Source organism: Lissotriton helveticus, chromosome 7, assembly GCF_964261635.1.
Source record: "Lissotriton helveticus chromosome 7, aLisHel1.1, whole genome shotgun sequence".
Taxonomy (NCBI): domain Eukaryota; kingdom Metazoa; phylum Chordata; class Amphibia; order Caudata; family Salamandridae; genus Lissotriton; species Lissotriton helveticus.
Window position 1 is genome coordinate 1,086,361,413 of NC_136068.1, and position 16,935 is coordinate 1,086,378,347.

General features: G+C 49.0%; 1 protein-coding gene across 5 annotated transcripts in view; it reads right to left on the minus strand.

Annotated features, from left to right (window-relative positions):
* Window positions 1-16,935, minus strand: part of AATK (apoptosis associated tyrosine kinase) — a 508,162-nt gene that overhangs the window by 116,189 nt on the left and 375,038 nt on the right. For all 5 annotated transcript variants that reach the window (XM_078654150.1, XM_078654148.1, XM_078654151.1 and 2 more), the window contains one exon: window positions 2,208-2,287. In XM_078654150.1, coding sequence (XP_078510276.1) covers window positions 2,208-2,287 — 80 coding nt within the window. The remainder of the gene's footprint in view (window positions 1-2,207; window positions 2,288-16,935) is intronic.

Genomic DNA, 16,935 nt, shown 5'->3' on the forward strand with positions numbered 1-16,935 from the left:
ACAGGCCAGGTAAATGGTTTTGTTCTGACTCGCTGTTTGGAAATGTTTTCCATTTGGGTGGGCATCCTAAGATCTGGGATTCATCCGACTCTTCCGATGCTGGACACTGCACGTTTAGTACGTGCCGAGCCACTCCCTCTTGACGGATAAAGGATATGACGCACCCACTGAATGAGGGATTTGTTCAGGGTCACTAACGTGCTCTCGAGGGGAAACCGAGATTAGTATGTAGTTCTCCGACTGCACAGCTAACAGGCCACCCATTCCCATAACTCAGAGTGCAGTGTACTTCAGTCACATGCAACAGTAAAGTGAAGTCCTGCACCAATAATGCCAGGATGCAAAGTAAGCATTGTGTATACACCAGAGGTATAACGATGGACCCTTCTTGGTTCCAGCACCTGACTACCTTTCACCCCAAGTAATAAATAACCCTAAAAAAACTAAAGGGAATTGTGTGCACACTGACTGGCACCCATCGTTACTGTGCCTATTCCTGACGGAATCAAATACAAGTCAAACAAACGCAAAGGTGCACCACAGACAGCAATAAACAGATTCAAATGTTATTAATGAGCAAAAAAGGAATATTTTTCATTAGCAAGATGTTGTAATTCTTCAAGTAGTCTTTATTTTCAATTATTCGAAACAATGTACAGCCGACGCGTTTCGTCCCAAACTGGGACTTCTTCAGGGCTTTAGTAAATATGGTCTGTCCCCTTTAGAGTGGAAATATGCCGACAACAGAGAGTCTGGACACCGTCTTCCCAGATTAAATTTTCCATTGTGCACTTTGTTGTATATTTCTTCTTTTCCTTCAGTATGGAACAGACAGGGTTGTACTATGAACTCATATACTTGTTTCAGGAATAGGATAAGTAGAATTCCTAAGTGTGGGTGAAGATCGCTCTCAAAACTTAATTTATTTGTAGTTCTTTTACATGTTCTGTAGTATTGACAGAATAACAGGGGACAAAAGAGGTCCTATAGGTCCCCAGGAGGAGGATGTGGGCACTGTATTCCAGTAGGCCGTTTCTATTCAAAACAGCCGGCGCCCATCCACAAATCCTACGTCCCGCCGAAACACACGCAAGATCGCTGTGTTTGAAAAAAGTATATGAGGAGAGGTAGAGCTATGACGCAGATACCCGTGAAACTCTACCAATATGTTATACACCTTTTTTTTACAGCGCTTGGTGACAGAGTGCCTAATTTAGAGCTTGGAATTGGCAGACGGGTTTATCCTGATACACGTGCATTCTTCTTTACTTGTAATACGGTGTACGGGATATCCGTTAGATTCCGTGCATCATGCTCTAAATCAGGCCCAGAGGCTTGCAGCTTCTTGGCGCTGTAAATAACAGGTGTAACTATCATCCACCTCGCGGCTAAGCTGGTTTAACCTTTCAAACTCTGCATGGGTGAGGCTGTTGTGCTTTTCATGGCGTTTTTACCAGGAGAAGGGTGCTACATTCGAAAATAATTGTGGTAGAGTGCCTTCGGTGCCCTTCTTTCCACTCCCCAGCCCTACCATCAGCATCGGAGGAAAAACATCCCTAAAATGACTACTCACCTTCTACCCCAACCCTCTGCCCACATTTACAGGCTATTAGATAAGAAGAGCACTGGACTGTTTTGCTTCTTTTCGACGAAAAAATAAAAAGTTAATGGATACATAGAACTCTGACCAGGTTTGCACCGGCTCTGCCCCACTGATATATCCAGAGAAGGAGCATAGAACCACCTCCCACACGAATGCATCAATGGCAATAGGCCAGTCCCCCTGAATTGGCAGTAAAAAAAAAGCTATAAGTGGGAAGCAAAGGCCCCTCAGACCCCTGGGCCCGGTGCCAATGCACGTGAGGCAACACTGACAGCTGCGCCCCTGCTACCTCAAGAAAACCATCTACGTCTGTTGCTGCCTGAAAAGGGACTGCGGTGAAAAATACACCTCTTCCTGCAGGTGAACTGGAAAATCTGAGGTAATCAAGATTTACATTAATATATGCACACGGCTTAAAATTAAACACATCAATCGACTCATTTACCCACATTAAGTGTACTCCAATCATAAGAGTGAATTATTGTAATACCTCCAAAAGTAGAGCGTGAAATACTACAATTTTAATATTGTATCTGGAGCCCCGCCCCTAGTACTCTTGCCCCCAGTGGACATTAACAATAGGTTCAATAAAAGGGGTGCTTACTTTTCCAAACCATCCTTGTCCAATCTCCTTCAGGTAGAGCAGGCTGTGCCGTCCCAGGTCCGCCGACTTGAGGAGTTGCACTGTAACGGAAAAAACGCAAAAAGCGCAAGAGCGATTAATGTGCTGCGTCAGCGGAGACGCCCTGACGCAATACCGCGCGCCCCCATCTCCCCCCCCCCCCCTGTACTCTCACTGCCAAGGAAATGGGGTCATTGTCATTCTTACCCACCGCCTTTTCTTGCCGCGTATGTGCAGTGATTGAGATGGCAATATATACTGGCACAGTGGCACTCACCCTCCCGGGGCCCTTGTTTGCTACTGAGCCGGATGGTTACTGCCCCGTCAAAAATACTGCACCTCTTCCTAGGAGTGTAGGCAGTGATGCTGGAACACTTTGTAGAGTAGGGGGTGCGCCCTGTTGGGTCCGGACGCTCTGAGCATCGACACCTAATTAATGCTTAGGGCACAACCCGGCTGTGTTTGATGTATGTCAGAATATTGGCTAATTACGGGCTACTGAAATTCACACAATGCCCTTGTACTCTTTAAATGTTTTGTTTTTGCCCAGGGTCCTCCCATATCTTAGAAGATATAGCGCTGTTCTGCTCTCTCTTTTACAGCGTGCAAATTTATAGAATCTGCCACCAGGCACGCAATGTCCTGCAAAACTGGGGGGTTGAGCTCAACTGAGGCCAGGGTGGCATGGCCCTCTCCACAGACATCTCAACAAAATCAGTCCGTATCCTGTCTTTGCAAAAAGGCCCTCATTTTAATAATACCCTCGACGAATCGGGCACCACCCGTCTATAACCAAGTTCAAGGGGCCTAAACAGCACCCGCCTCCCCCCCAACCGCCACCTCTCAAGGGCGAAGGACAAAGGGGGCTCGCCGTTACCTGAGAAAGAGGCAAAAAGAGAAGGAAGGGATTGCAAAGCATGGCAGTGGGGCAGTTCATATCCCACTCCCCCCCACCCCCACACACACCACACTGCATGGTTCCAAAGCAGCCCATTTCCACGTTATACTGTGCCAGACTATCGCCAGTGACCTCTGACCCCCAAGGACTGACTTGACTAAACTCTTTTCTGGAGTTATTTATTTCAAAACCCGAATCAAATGATGGGTGGATGCATCTTACCAGTTTTGTGCCAATGCCCATAAAAAAGGCAGAAGTTCAAACTCGCCAGTCTGCCCTCTCTCCACCATCTTCCATCTTGTTCCACGACACATGCCACATACCCCCAAAAGTTTGGGCGTGGCTGGCAACCAGACGGGATGGGGCCAAAACCTCGCCACCAGGTGGAGCTGCATTCCGCTAGGGAAAATGACCACAAACCACTGTAGCTAAAAACAAAAAAATCTAAAGCGTTCAAGCTACAGGTGTGCCATCTATCCTGCAGCTGCACCAAAAAAGGGCCTGCGGTGCAAAAACGTGCCGTACAAATGCGAGCCAGAAAGCGACCAACCTCGCGCCGTGCAATAAGAAGCAACAAAACCCGCTGCCAAACACAAACCAAAAATACAGAAAATAATGCAGAGACTCCAGGGCGCCTGCCTCCGTGCTGGTCACCCGGGAGGAAAAAGGCTACTAGAGCAGCACGGCAGCCAGTACCCCTGTTCACGGGTTCTCTCTCTGCTCGCTTACTGCCCCTCCCCGTCCCAAAATGCCCCGTCTCTCTGAAGGCCCCCACTCTTCGTCTCTATTACTCCACCCACAGTCTGTAAAATCCCAGAACGCACTACACATGCCGACAAATGTTACCATTGTGTGCCACCCACAGCCGGCGCGGCCTTGCACCGGGGCACGGAGGCGGCCATCGCAAGGCCCAATGACATCAGGGCCGAAAACAAGGGACAAAGGGGTTCCGATGCCCCCTCCGGCCGCCTCTGAGGCCCGGAATCGATCTCATTATCTGTCATAGTATTCCAGCCCGAGGCAGCATTCTTCGCCCACTTCTGGGACGCGCTGGCCCTTTCTTCGCACTAGGGCGGGGGCAGAAAAATGCGGCAAAAATCCGACCAGAATTGTTTCCACCGTGGGCGCTTGTGAGGAGCCCACGAGGCCCCGTTGGTTGGGAGCAGTGGAACCGGCAGATAGCTCGGTGTGTTAGGTGCATGCTACGGATCTGTGCCTAACACATAGGTCTCAAATTCCAAAGCGCGCCTGCAAAATGCATTAATTTCACTCATTTGAATTTTATTTTGGATGTCTGTAAAGAGATGAATTCTGCCGATGTTGCCGCCTTAGAAAACTTTAGAAGACGGGATATCACAGGGTTCATGAAAGAACAGGGGGGCAAAAAAAGGTCCAAGTTCACCTTACAGGGCTGACGTTGGTATGCGCTGAATCCTTGGATCGACTGGAAAGTCGTGTCGGGATAGGTGCCAGTACAGTAGCGCTTGGGTGGGTGGTACCACTTCACAAAACCCAAAATAAGCAACACATAACTGTAACAAAACGCCAGAGCAGCAAAAATGATATACGAAAACTCCATAATTATTTCCACAGGCAAACATAGAAACTAGCTGGTCATTCGGCTTTTCACTTTGTGAGGCTCCCCCTGCCAAAGGGAGGTTCTCGCTGGACCTCGTTGTGGGTGTGCTCGGATCCCCTTTCTCGTCCGAGGTAGATAAAGCGAATGTCCGCGGAATTCTTTTCTGCATACCACGAAATAAAACATGAAAACATTTGCCTCGCGCTGCTAATGATCTTGGCATATGATAACATGGTGAAGGCCTGTGCTAGAATACTAAGCAGCGAGAGCACACAGCCTTTAGTCTTTCTGGGCTGAATACAATGAGCATCACTGAGTTGCGTAATCACAAAACACCATTGTTTAACTACGACAAAATTCAATGTTGCATATAACTATTATATTAATATTATTATATCGAGCGGTAACTGTCATCCGTTTCTGGCACTTCCGCGACGCAGGGCTTACCCACCCCAACAATGAAAAGCTCATAGAAGCTAGGCGCCTGGCCATGCGCTTTGGAAGCCCTGGTGATGGGTGCTGGGGACCAGGCTCAGGAGTGCAGGTGAAGCGAGCACCCTCGGCGGTCTTCACATAGGTCTGGGAAATGGCAGAGGGCAGGAGGTCGAGCTCTCCCAATACCTTAACTTTGGAGGCCAAATTTACAGTTTGGCAGATGACATCGGCCAACAAGCACTGGCAAATCCATTTGGCCTGGCATTGGCGGACATCCCTTTGGCTTTGTCAATGCATGGTGGCTTTGTTTTGGTTTTTCTAAACAAAATATTTTTGAAGCACTGCTAAGTTCTCACCAATATAAAAAGTAAACATTGGCTAAAAGCTAAAATATATATTTTTTGTCTCACAAAACCCACTTTTACATAGTAGTCGCTGGTACCGAGGGGAAGCACTTTGGATGTGCACTTTGTGAAAAAACAGAATGCAGTCACTCACAGTTAAGTTAGCCAATGGCTGCACTGGGCTGACCCCCGCTTCATGCTGTACACTGTAGTGGGTGGAAGAAAAATGTGAATAACATAACTACAGATCAATGAATGAACAGGGCTGGCTGAAAGCCCCTAAAAGTAGGTATATTTAGATATAATTTTAGTACAATTAAAAAATCGAGGATAATGCCAGAACTAAAAGTGGCAAAAAACACAGTTGATGGACAGAATGTAGAACAATGTCATACATTCACCCCAGTACAAGAATCTGGGCCTAAATCCATCGTTTTTTTCACTCCACACCACCCTGGGTTAGACACTGGCTATATGCAAATCAGCTCTGACCCTTTGCCTCATGGGAAAAGTCCAGTCCGAACTGCCAAGCCCTGTCTTTCCCAGACCAGAATCAAGCATTCAAGGACCGGTTTCTGGCTATCAGCCTTCATTCAGCCTGGATAGCTTGACTCCAGTGGTGTGGAGAGCCTGGGACTCACGTCTGAGCATCCCCAGCCCACTCGGGGTGAAAATTACAAAAAACACAGTTGATGGACAGAATGTAGAACAATGTCATACATTCACCCCAGTACAAGGATCTGGGCCTAAATCCATCGTTTTTTTCACTCCACACCACCCTGGGTTAGACACTGGCTATATGCAAATCAGCTCTGACCCTTTGCCTCATGGGAAAAGTCCAGTCCGAACTGCCAAGCCCTGTCTTTCCCAGACCAGAATCAAGCATCCAAGGACCGGTTTCTGGCTATCAGCCTTCTTTCAGCCTGGATAGCTTGACTCCAGTGGTGTGGAGAGCCTGGGACTCACGTCTGAGCATCCCCAGCCCACTCGGGGTGAAAATTACAAAAAACACAGTTAAGGATCTGGGCCTAAATCCATCGTTTTTTTCACTCCACACCACCCTGGGTTAGACACTGGCTATATGCAAATCAGCTCTGACCCTTTGCCTCATGGGAAAAGTCCAGTCCGAACTGCCAAGCCCTGTCTTTCCCAGACCAGAATCAAGCATCCAAGGACCGGTTTCTGGCTATCAGCCTTCATTCAGCCTGGATAGCTTGACTCCAGTGGTGTGGAGAGCCTGGGACTCACGTCTGAGCATCCCCAGCCCACTCGGGGTGAAAATTACAAAAAACACAGTTGATGGACAGAATGTAGAACAATGTCATACATTGACCCCAGTATAAGGATCTGGGCCTAAATCCATCGTTTTTTTCACTCCACACCACCCTGGGTTAGACCCTGGCTATATGCAAATCAGCTCTGACCCTTTGCCTCATGGGAAAAGTCCAGTCCGAACTGCCAAGCCCTGTCTTTCCCAGACCAGAATCAAGCATCCAAGGACCGGTTTCTGGCTATCAGCCTTCATTCAGCCTGGATAGCTTGACTCCAGTGGTGTGGAAAGCCTGGGACTCACGTCTGAGCATCCCCAGCCCACTCGGGGTGAAAATTACAAAAAACACAGTTGATGGACAGAATGTAGAACAATGTCATACATTCACCCCAGTACAAGGATCTGGGCCTAAATCCATCGTTTTTTTCACTCCACACCACCCTGGGTTAGACACTGGCTATATGCAAATCAGCTCTGACCCTTTGCCTCATGGGAAAAGTCCAGTCCGAACTGCCAAGCCCTGTCTTTCCCAGACCAGAATCAAGCATCCAAGGACCAGTTTCTGGCTATCAGCCTTCATTCAGCCTGGATAGCTTGACTCCAGTGGCGTGGAGAGCCTGGGACTCACGTCTGAGCATCCCCAGCCCACTCGGGGTGAAAATTACAAAAAACACAGTTGATGGACAGAATGTAGAACAATGTCATACATTCACCCCAGTACAAGGATCTGGGCCTAAATCCATCGTTTTTTTCACTCCACACCACCCTGGGTTAGACACTGGCTATATGCAAATCAGCTCTGACCCTTTGCCTCATGGGAAAAGTCCAGTCCGAACTGCCAAGCCCTGTCTTTCCCAGACCAGAATCAAGCATCCAAGGACCGGTTTCTGGCTATCAGCCTTCATTCAGCCTGGATAGCTTGACTCCAGTGGTGTGGAGAGCCTGGGACTCACGTCTGAGCATCCCCAGCCCACTCGGGGTGAAAATTACAAAAAACACAGTTGATGGAAAGAATGTAGAACAATGTCATACATTCACCCCAGTACAAGGATCTAGGCCTAAATCCATCGTTTTTTTCACTCCACACCACCCTGGGTTAGACACTGGCTATATGCAAATCAGCTCTGACCCTTTGCCTCATGGGAAAAGTCCAGTCCGAACTGCCAAGCCCTGTCTTTCCCAGACCAGAATCAAGCATCCAAGGACCGGTTTCTGGCTATCAGCCTTCATTCAGCCTGGATAGCTTGACTCCAGTGGTGTGGAGAGCCTGGGACTCACGTCTGAGCATCCCCAGCCCACTCGGGGTGAAAATTACAAAAAACACAGTTGATGGACAGAATGTAGAACAATGTCATACATTCACCCCAGTACAAGGATCTGGGCCTAAATCCATCGTTTTTTTCACTCCACACCACCCTAGGTTAGACACTGGCTATATGCAAATCAGCTCTGCCCCTGTGCCTCATGGGAAAAGTCCAGTCCGAACTGCCAAGCCCTGTCTTTCCCAGACCAGAATCAAGCATCCAAGGACCGGTTTCTGGCTATCAGCCTTCATTCAGCCTGGATAGCTTGACTCCAGTGGTGTGGAGAGCCTGGGACTCACGTCTGAGCATCCCCAGCCCACTCGGGGTGAAAATTACAAAAAACACAGTTGATGGACAGAATGTAGAACAATGTCATACATTCACCTAAGTACAAGGATCTGGGCCTAAATCCATCGTTTTTTTCACTCCACACCACCCTGGGTTAGACACTGGCTATATGCAAATCAGCTCTGACCCTTTGCCTCATGGGAAAAGTCCAGTCCGAACTGCCAAGCCCTGTCTTTCCCAGACCAGAATCAAGCATCCAAGGACCGGTTTCTGGCTATCAGCCTTCATTCAGCCTGGATAGCTTGACTCCAGTGGTGTGGAGAGCCTGGGACTCACGTCTGAGCATCCCCAGCCCACTCGGGGTGAAAATTACAAAAAACACAGTTGATGGAAAGAATGTAGAACAATGTCATACATTCACCCCAGTACAAGGATCTAGGCCTAAATCCATCGTTTTTTTCACTCCACACCACCCTGGGTTAGACACTGGCTATATGCAAATCAGCTCTGACCCTTTGCCTCATGGGAAAAGTCCAGTCCGAACTGCCAAGCCCTGTCTTTCCCAGACCAGAATCAAGCATCCAAGGACCGGTTTCTGGCTATCAGCCTTCATTCAGCCTGGATAGCTTGACTCCAGTGGTGTGGAGAGCCTGGGACTCACGTCTGAGCATCCCCAGCCCACTCGGGGTGAAAATTACAAAAAACACAGTTGATGGACAGAATGTAGAACAATGTCATACATTCACCCCAGTACAAGGATCTGGGCCTAAATCCATCGTTTTTTTCACTCCACACCACCCTGGGTTAGACACTGGCTATATGCAAATCAGCTCTGACCCTTTGCCTCATGGGAAAAGTCCAGTCCGAACTGCCAAGCCCTGTCTTTCCCAGACCAGAATCAAGCATCCAAGGACCGGTTTCTGGCTATCAGCCTTCATTCAGCCTGGATAGCTTGACTCCAGTGGTGTGGAGAGCCTGGGACTCACGTCTGAGCATCCCCAGCCCACTCGGGGTGAAAATTACAAAAAACACAGTTGATGGACAGAATGTAGAACAATGTCATACATTCACCCCAGTACAAGGATCTGGGCCTAAATCCATCGTTTTTTTCACTCCACACCACCCTGGGTTAGACACTGGCTATATGCAAATCAGCTCTGACCCTTTGCCTCATAGGAAAAGTCCAGTCCAAACTGCCAAGCCCTGTCTTTCCCAGACCAGAATCAAGCATCCAAGGACCGGTTTCTGGCTATCAGCCTTCATTCAGCCTGGATAGCTTGACTCCAGTGGTGTGGAGAGCCTGGGACTCACGTCTGAGCATCCCCAGCCCACTCGGGGTGAAAATTACAAAAAACACAGTTGATGGACAGAATGTAGAACAATGTCATACATTCACCCCAGTACAAGGATCTGGGCCTAACTCCATCGTTTTTTTCACTCCACACCACCCTGGGTTAGACACTGGCTATATGCAAATCAGCTCTGACCCTTTGCCTCATGGGAAAAGTCCAGTCCGAACTGCCAAGTCCTGTCTTTCCCAGACCAGAATCAAGCATCCAAGGACCGGTTTCTGGCTATCAGCCTTCATTCAGCCTGGATAGCTTGACTCCAGTGGTGTGGAGAGCCTGGGACTCACGTCTGAGCATCCCCAGCCCACTCGGGGTGAAAATTACAAAAAACACAGTTGATGGACAGAATGTAGAACAATGTCATACATTCACCCCAGTACAAGGATCTGGGCCTAAATCCATCGTTTTTTTCACTCCACACCACCCTGGGTTAGACACTGGCTATATGCAAATCAGCTCTGACCCTTTGCCTCATGGGAAAAGTCCAGTCCGAACTGCCAAGCCCTGTCTTTCCCAGACCAGAATCAAGCATCCAAGGACCGGTTTCTGGCTATCAGCCTTCATTCAGCCTGGAGAGCTTGACTCCAGTGGTGTGGAGAGCCTGGGACTCACGTCTGAGCATCCCCAGCCCACTCGGGGTGAAAATTACAAAAAACACAGTTGATGGACAGAATGTAGAACAATGTCATACATTCACCCCAGTACAAGGATCTGGGCCTAAATCCATCGTTTTTTTCACTCCACACCACCCTGGGTTAGACACTGGCTATATGCAAATCAGCTCTGACCCTTTGCCTCATGGGAAAAGTCCAGTCCGAACTGCCAAGCCCTGTCTTTCCCAGACCAGAATCAAGCATCCAAGGACCGGTTTCTGGCTATCAGCCTTCATTCAGCCTGGATATCTTGACTCCAGTGGTGTGGAGAGCCTGGTACTCACGTCTGAGCATCCCCAGCCCACTCGGGGTGAAAATTACAAAAAACACAGTTGATGGACAGAATGTAGAACAATGTCATACATTCACCCCAGTACAAGGATCTGGGCCTAATTCCATCGTTTTTTTCACTCCACACCACCCTGGGTTAGACACTGGCTATATGACAAATCAGCTCTGACCCTTTGCCTCATGGGAAAAGTCCAGTCCGAACTGCCAAGCCCCGTCTTTCCCAGACCAGAATCAAGCATCCAAGGACCGGTTTCTGGCTATCAGCCTTCATTCAGCCTGGATAGCTTGACTCCAGTGGTGTGGAGAGCCTGGGACTCACGTCTGAGCATCCCCAGCCCACTCGGGGTGAAAATTACAAAAAACACAGTTGATGGACAGAATGTAGAACAATGTCATACATTCACCCCAGTACAAGGATCTGGGCCTAAATCCATCGTTTTTTTCACTCCACACCACCCTGGGTTAGACACTGGCTATATGCAAATCAGCTCTGACCCTTTGCCTCATGGGAAAAGTCCAGTCCGAACTGCCAAGCCCTGTCTTTCCCAGACCAGAATCAAGCATCCAAGGACCGGTTTCTGGCTATCAGCCTTCATTCAGCCTGGATAGCTTGACTCCAGTGGTGTGGAGAGCCTGGGACTCACGTCTGAGCATCCCCAGCCCACTCGGGGTGAAAATTACAAAAAACACAGTTGATGGACAGAATGTAGAACAATGTCATACATTCACCCCAGTACAAGGATCTGGGCCTAAATCCATCGTTTTTTCACTCCACACCACCCTGGGTTAGACACTGGCTATATGCAAATCAGCTCTGACCCTTTGCCTCATGGGAAAAGTCCAGTCCGAACTGCCAAGCCCTGTCTTTCCCAGACCAGAATCAAGCATCCAAGGACCGGTTTCTGGCTATCAGCCTTCATTCAGCCTGGATAGCTTGACTCCAGTGGTGTGGAGAGCCTGGGACTCACGTCTGAGCATCCCCAGCCCACTCGGGGTGAAAATTACAAAAAACACAGTTGATGGACAGAATGTAGAACAATGTCATACATTCACCCCAGTACAAGGATCTGGGCCTAAATCCATCGTTTTTTTCACTCCACACCACCCTGGGTTAGACACTGGCTATATGCAAATCAGCTCTGACCCTTTGCCTCATGGGAAAAGTCCAGTCCGAACTGCCAAGCCCTGTCTTTCCCAGACCAGAATCAAGCATCCAAGGACCGGTTTCTGGCTATCAGCCTTCATTCAGCCTGGATAGCTTGACTCCAGTGGTGTGGAGAGCCTGGGACTCACGTCTGAGCATCCCCAGCCCACTCGGGGTGAAAATTACAAAAAACACAGTTGATGGACAGAATGTAGAACAATGTCATACATTCACCCCAGTACAAGGATCTGGGCCTAAATCCATCGTTTTTTTCACTCCACACCACCCTGGGTTAGACACTGGCTATATGCAAATCAGCTCTGACCCTTTGCCTCATGGGAAAAGTCCAGTCCGAACTGCCAAGCCCTGTCTTTCCCAGACCAGAATCAAGCATCCAATGACCGATTTCTGGCTATCAGCCTTCATTCAGCCTGGATAGCTTGACTCCAGTGGTGTGGAGAGCCTGGGACTCACGTCTGAGCATCCCCAGCCCACTCGGGGTGAAAATTACAAAAAACACAGTTGATGGACAGAATGTAGAACAATGTCATACATTCACCCCAGTACAAGGATCTGGGCCTAAATCCATCGTTTTTTTCACTCCACACCACCCTGGGTTAGACACTGGCTATATGCAAATCAGCTCTGACCCTTTGCCTCATGGGAAAAGTCCAGTCCGAACTGCCAAGCCCTGTCTTTCCCAGACCAGAATCAAGCATCCAAGGACCGGTTTCTGGCTATCAGCCTTCATTCAGCCTGGATAGCTTGACTCCAGTGGTGTGGAGAGCCTGGGACTCACGTCTGAGCATCCCCAGCCCACTCGGGGTGAAAATTACAAAAAACACAGTTGATGGACAGAATGTAGAACAATGTCATACATTCACCCCAGTACAAGGATCTGGGCCTAAATCCATCGTTTTTTTCACTCCACACCACCCTAGGTTAGACACTGGCTATATGCAAATCAGCTCTGCCCCTGTGCCTCATGGGAAAAGTCCAGTCCGAACTGCCAAGCCCTGTCTTTCCCAGACCAGAATCAAGCATCCAAGGACCGGTTTCTGGCTATCAGCCTTCATTCAGCCTGGATAGCTTGACTCCAGTGGTGTGGAGAGCCTGGGACTCACGTCTGAGCATCCCCAGCCCACTCGGGGTGAAAATTACAAAAAACACAGTTGATGGACAGAATGTAGAACAATGTCATACATTCACCTAAGTACAAGGATCTGGGCCTAAATCCATCGTTTTTTTCACTCCACACCACCCTGGGTTAGACACTGGCTATATGCAAATCAGCTCTGACCCTTTGCCTCATGGGAAAAGTCCAGTCCGAACTGCCAAGCCCTGTCTTTCCCAGACCAGAATCAAGCATCCAAGGACCGGTTTCTGGCTATCAGCCTTCATTCAGCCTGGATAGCTTGACTCCAGTGGTGTGGAGAGCCTGGGACTCACGTCTGAGCATCCCCAGCCCACTCGGGGTGAAAATTACAAAAAACACAGTTGATGGAAAGAATGTAGAACAATGTCATACATTCACCCCAGTACAAGGATCTAGGCCTAAATCCATCGTTTTTTTCACTCCACACCACCCTGGGTTAGACACTGGCTATATGCAAATCAGCTCTGACCCTTTGCCTCATGGGAAAAGTCCAGTCCGAACTGCCAAGCCCTGTCTTTCCCAGACCAGAATCAAGCATCCAAGGACCGGTTTCTGGCTATCAGCCTTCATTCAGCCTGGATAGCTTGACTCCAGTGGTGTGGAGAGCCTGGGACTCACGTCTGAGCATCCCCAGCCCACTCGGGGTGAAAATTACAAAAAACACAGTTGATGGACAGAATGTAGAACAATGTCATACATTCACCCCAGTACAAGGATCTGGGCCTAAATCCATCGTTTTTTTCACTCCACACCACCCTGGGTTAGACACTGGCTATATGCAAATCAGCTCTGACCCTTTGCCTCATGGGAAAAGTCCAGTCCGAACTGCCAAGCCCTGTCTTTCCCAGACCAGAATCAAGCATCCAAGGACCGGTTTCTGGCTATCAGCCTTCATTCAGCCTGGATAGCTTGACTCCAGTGGTGTGGAGAGCCTGGGACTCACGTCTGAGCATCCCCAGCCCACTCGGGGTGAAAATTACAAAAAACACAGTTGATGGACAGAATGTAGAACAATGTCATACATTCACCCCAGTACAAGGATCTGGGCCTAAATCCATCGTTTTTTTCACTCCACACCACCCTGGGTTAGACACTGGCTATATGCAAATCAGCTCTGACCCTTTGCCTCATAGGAAAAGTCCAGTCCAAACTGCCAAGCCCTGTCTTTCCCAGACCAGAATCAAGCATCCAAGGACCGGTTTCTGGCTATCAGCCTTCATTCAGCCTGGATAGCTTGACTCCAGTGGTGTGGAGAGCCTGGGACTCACGTCTGAGCATCCCCAGCCCACTCGGGGTGAAAATTACAAAAAACACAGTTGATGGACAGAATGTAGAACAATGTCATACATTCACCCCAGTACAAGGATCTGGGCCTAACTCCATCGTTTTTTTCACTCCACACCACCCTGGGTTAGACACTGGCTATATGCAAATCAGCTCTGACCCTTTGCCTCATGGGAAAAGTCCAGTCCGAACTGCCAAGTCCTGTCTTTCCCAGACCAGAATCAAGCATCCAAGGACCGGTTTCTGGCTATCAGCCTTCATTCAGCCTGGATAGCTTGACTCCAGTGGTGTGGAGAGCCTGGGACTCACGTCTGAGCATCCCCAGCCCACTCGGGGTGAAAATTACAAAAAACACAGTTGATGGACAGAATGTAGAACAATGTCATACATTCACCCCAGTACAAGGATCTGGGCCTAAATCCATCGTTTTTTTCACTCCACACCACCCTGGGTTAGACACTGGCTATATGCAAATCAGCTCTGACCCTTTGCCTCATGGGAAAAGTCCAGTCCGAACTGCCAAGCCCTGTCTTTCCCAGACCAGAATCAAGCATCCAAGGACCGGTTTCTGGCTATCAGCCTTCATTCAGCCTGGAGAGCTTGACTCCAGTGGTGTGGAGAGCCTGGGACTCACGTCTGAGCATCCCCAGCCCACTCGGGGTGAAAATTACAAAAAACACAGTTGATGGACAGAATGTAGAACAATGTCATACATTCACCCCAGTACAAGGATCTGGGCCTAAATCCATCGTTTTTTTCACTCCACACCACCCTGGGTTAGACACTGGCTATATGCAAATCAGCTCTGACCCTTTGCCTCATGGGAAAAGTCCAGTCCGAACTGCCAAGCCCTGTCTTTCCCAGACCAGAATCAAGCATCCAAGGACCGGTTTCTGGCTATCAGCCTTCATTCAGCCTGGATATCTTGACTCCAGTGGTGTGGAGAGCCTGGTACTCACGTCTGAGCATCCCCAGCCCACTCGGGGTGAAAATTACAAAAAACACAGTTGATGGACAGAATGTAGAACAATGTCATACATTCACCCCAGTACAAGGATCTGGGCCTAATTCCATCGTTTTTTTCACTCCACACCACCCTGGGTTAGACACTGGCTATATGACAAATCAGCTCTGACCCTTTGCCTCATGGGAAAAGTCCAGTCCGAACTGCCAAGCCCCGTCTTTCCCAGACCAGAATCAAGCATCCAAGGACCGGTTTCTGGCTATCAGCCTTCATTCAGCCTGGATAGCTTGACTCCAGTGGTGTGGAGAGCCTGGGACTCACGTCTGAGCATCCCCAGCCCACTCGGGGTGAAAATTACAAAAAACACAGTTGATGGACAGAATGTAGAACAATGTCATACATTCACCCCAGTACAAGGATCTGGGCCTAAATCCATCGTTTTTTTCACTCCACACCACCCTGGGTTAGACACTGGCTATATGCAAATCAGCTCTGACCCTTTGCCTCATGGGAAAAGTCCAGTCCGAACTGCCAAGCCCTGTCTTTCCCAGACCAGAATCAAGCATCCAAGGACCGGTTTCTGGCTATCAGCCTTCATTCAGCCTGGATAGCTTGACTCCAGTGGTGTGGAGAGCCTGGGACTCACGTCTGAGCATCCCCAGCCCACTCGGGGTGAAAATTACAAAAAACACAGTTGATGGACAGAATGTAGAACAATGTCATACATTCACCCCAGTACAAGGATCTGGGCCTAAATCCATCGTTTTTTCACTCCACACCACCCTGGGTTAGACACTGGCTATATGCAAATCAGCTCTGACCCTTTGCCTCATGGGAAAAGTCCAGTCCGAACTGCCAAGCCCTGTCTTTCCCAGACCAGAATCAAGCATCCAAGGACCGGTTTCTGGCTATCAGCCTTCATTCAGCCTGGATAGCTTGACTCCAGTGGTGTGGAGAGCCTGGGACTCACGTCTGAGCATCCCCAGCCCACTCGGGGTGAAAATTACAAAAAACACAGTTGATGGACAGAATGTAGAACAATGTCATACATTCACCCCAGTACAAGGATCTGGGCCTAAATCCATCGTTTTTTTCACTCCACACCACCCTGGGTTAGACACTGGCTATATGCAAATCAGCTCTGACCCTTTGCCTCATGGGAAAAGTCCAGTCCGAACTGCCAAGCCCTGTCTTTCCCAGACCAGAATCAAGCATCCAAGGACCGGTTTCTGGCTATCAGCCTTCATTCAGCCTGGATAGCTTGACTCCAGTGGTGTGGAGAGCCTGGGACTCACGTCTGAGCATCCCCAGCCCACTCGGGGTGAAAATTACAAAAAACACAGTTGATGGACAGAATGTAGAACAATGTCATACATTCACCCCAGTACAAGGATCTGGGCCTAAATCCATCGTTTTTTTCACTCCACACCACCCTGGGTTAGACACTGGCTATATGCAAATCAGCTCTGACCCTTTGCCTCATGGGAAAAGTCCAGTCCGAACTGCCAAGCCCTGTCTTTCCCAGACCAGAATCAAGCATCCAATGACCGATTTCTGGCTATCAGCCTTCATTCAGCCTGGATAGCTTGACTCCAGTGGTGTGGAGAGCCTGGGACTCACGTCTGAGCATCCCCAGCCCACTCGGGGTGAAAATTACAAAAAACACAGTTGATGGACAGAATGTAGAACAATGTCATACATTCACCCCAGTACAAGGATCTGGGCCTAAATCCATCGTTTTTTTCACTCCA